Source organism: Penaeus monodon, chromosome 5, assembly GCF_015228065.2.
Source record: "Penaeus monodon isolate SGIC_2016 chromosome 5, NSTDA_Pmon_1, whole genome shotgun sequence".
NCBI lineage: Eukaryota > Metazoa > Arthropoda > Malacostraca > Decapoda > Penaeidae > Penaeus > Penaeus monodon.
Window position 1 is genome coordinate 54,103,254 of NC_051390.1, and position 2,500 is coordinate 54,105,753.

A 2,500-nucleotide genomic window follows, 5' to 3' on the forward strand; every position below is an offset into this window, starting at 1 on the left:
CGCCGGGCACGATGGTTGGAGGTTGGTAGTTGATGCCCACCTGGGGAGCAGATGTATTTATTTATTGTGTTGTTTATTTTAATGAGGATTCTTATTACAGACGATTTCGATATCATCTGCAGACCTTTTTAAGTAAAACCTAACCTAATCCATATGAAGAAGAAAAAAATAATATAAAATTGATTATAGAATAGGAAAAATTAACAAATAAACAATAAATATGAATAAATACGTAAAATTGTGGTGAACAGAAAACGAAGGTAAACAAAACCTAACCTAACTTTACCGTAGAACACCAATCCATAAGTAAATAAAAGTAAAAAAATGCCAATACTAAATGTAACAAACAGAAAACGAAGATATACTCAAGAAAAAACTAACCGAACCTTTAACAAAAAAAAAAGGTGAAGATGAACCAAAAAACCTAACCTAACCTCACCTTAAACCCTGTAGGACACCAATCCACGAACTGAATCATACGCTTCGTCTTGATCGAAGCAATGGCAGCGTTGACGTCCTTCGGCACCACGTCACCGCGGAAGAGCAGGCAACAGGCCATGTACTTGCCGTGGCGAGGGTCACACTTCACCATCTGCACGTGGGAAAAAAAAGTCATGTCGAGTCGGATCTTTACTAACAAACAAACAAACAAAAAAGGGCCATAACCTCAATTATCAGTGTCCTACTAAACCCTCTGTACGTGGGAAAAAGTCATGTTGAGTCGGATCTTTAAAAAAGATAATGCCTTTGCTTCACTATTAGTGTCCTCCTTTCACTATCTGTATGTGGAAAAAGTTATGTTACGTCGAATCATAAAAATGTGCTATTTACCTCATTCTTATTGTCTTACTTTCACAATCTGTATGTGAAAAAAGTAATGTTGAGTCGAATCTTTACAAAAATGCTATTATCTCACTATCTGTACGTGGATTTTTATAAATTCTATTACCCCACTTTTACGGTCACACTTTCACCATCAACACGTACAGTGTTAAAAAGAATTTCAAATCCGTTTTAACATGACTTTTCACGTACAAATAGTGAAAATAAGACAATTAAAGTTAGGTAATAGCTTTTTTTGTAAAGATCCGACTCATCATGACTTTTTATGTTATGTCACGTCTCATTAAAATATTACGAAATATGACACTGCTGTTATTACAATGTCATCTTCACACTTAATAATCTCTGTACATGAAAAAGGTAGTTTCATTCCAATTAAATGATTAAATACTACTGTCGATAATGTGTTAAATTCAATTAAAAGTTGACGGCTATTCATACTCTTTTTACCATATTATTACTGTCATAGTTTGAAGAAGATATTACTATTATTACCCAATGATTGTTAAACTTCACTATTTACCAAAAAAAAAGAAGAAAACCACTAGATATGCTTTTTCGCGGGCTTAAAGGTAATCTTTTAAAAGGAGTTTAAGAGTTTATAAATATCATTACACAATAATTAACGTCAGATTTTAGAAATATTACCAGTGGACGACCCAAATTGAAATTTTACCAAAAAAATGAAGGGATTGATTTTTATATAATCTGAGAACACTTCTCCCTTATCTATTGCAAACAACATAACTGAACAATCACACTCACACACACACACACACACAACAATGAAAACGATTTACAACTACTTATAAACCACCCACAAACACCTACATTTAACCAAACAACACTCAATCCAACACACACACCTGATTAGCAGGTTCAAAACAAGCGTTGGTGATCTCAGCCACAGACAACTGCTCGTGGTACACTTTCTCCGCTGATATAACAGGAGCGTAAGTCACCAGGGGAAAGTGTATGCGTGGGTAGGGTACGAGATTCGTCTGGAATTCTGTCAGGTCAACATTCAAGGCACCGTCGAACCTGGGTATAGGAAATTATATATTATAAAATCGGTATATGTACGTGGGGTTTTGTGTATTGGGGTATATTGGTCAAGTGGTGCTTATCCACTGAAAAGATAGTTATATTTGTGATTTTTTTCATGTGGCTTAAGCTGTGATTTTTCAATTTTCATGCAAAACAATGAAATCGATAAATAAATTAGTTAGTAATTAAACTGTAAATCTGTAATTTATGCATGTCTATTTAACAGCCAAGAGTTACTGGACATGTACATTAAAATGATAAGTAATTAAAAGCATTTTAAGAAATCTTCGGTTTGTGCTTTTACATGCAATAGTACGGTTGATCATATGCCTGAAAATTACACCTGGTAAAACAGTTATACATAACTACAGAGTAAATTTACTTACAACAAAAAGTGAAATACAAACGTTTATAAGTAAACCTTAGTCTACAGAACTGCGGGTAGCATAATACTGTACGTTCGTCGGTTGCTATGAGGCCCACAAGGAATTTGATAGAATTGATGAGTTTGAAAATCGATTTATGTAAGTTGTGAAAATAGTATCTATCAGGAATAACTTTCCATAGCTATTTCACATCTTAATCCATTCAATGGATGCTCTTTATAAAA

At 34.0% G+C, this 2,500-nt stretch overlaps 1 protein-coding gene across 1 annotated transcript in view; it reads right to left on the reverse strand.

The window, feature by feature from the left end:
- The window catches only part of LOC119573355 (tubulin alpha-1 chain-like), a gene marked incomplete at its 5' end in the record, with an annotated part of 26,965 nt that overhangs the window by 16,909 nt on the left and 7,556 nt on the right, over positions 1-2,500 (reverse strand). The window contains 3 exon segments of the mRNA XM_037920573.1: positions 1-40; positions 440-592; positions 1,710-1,884. The exon segment at positions 1-40 is cut by the window's left edge and continues 124 nt beyond it. Of these exon segments, the coding sequence (XP_037776501.1) occupies positions 1-40; positions 440-592; positions 1,710-1,884 (368 nt within the window).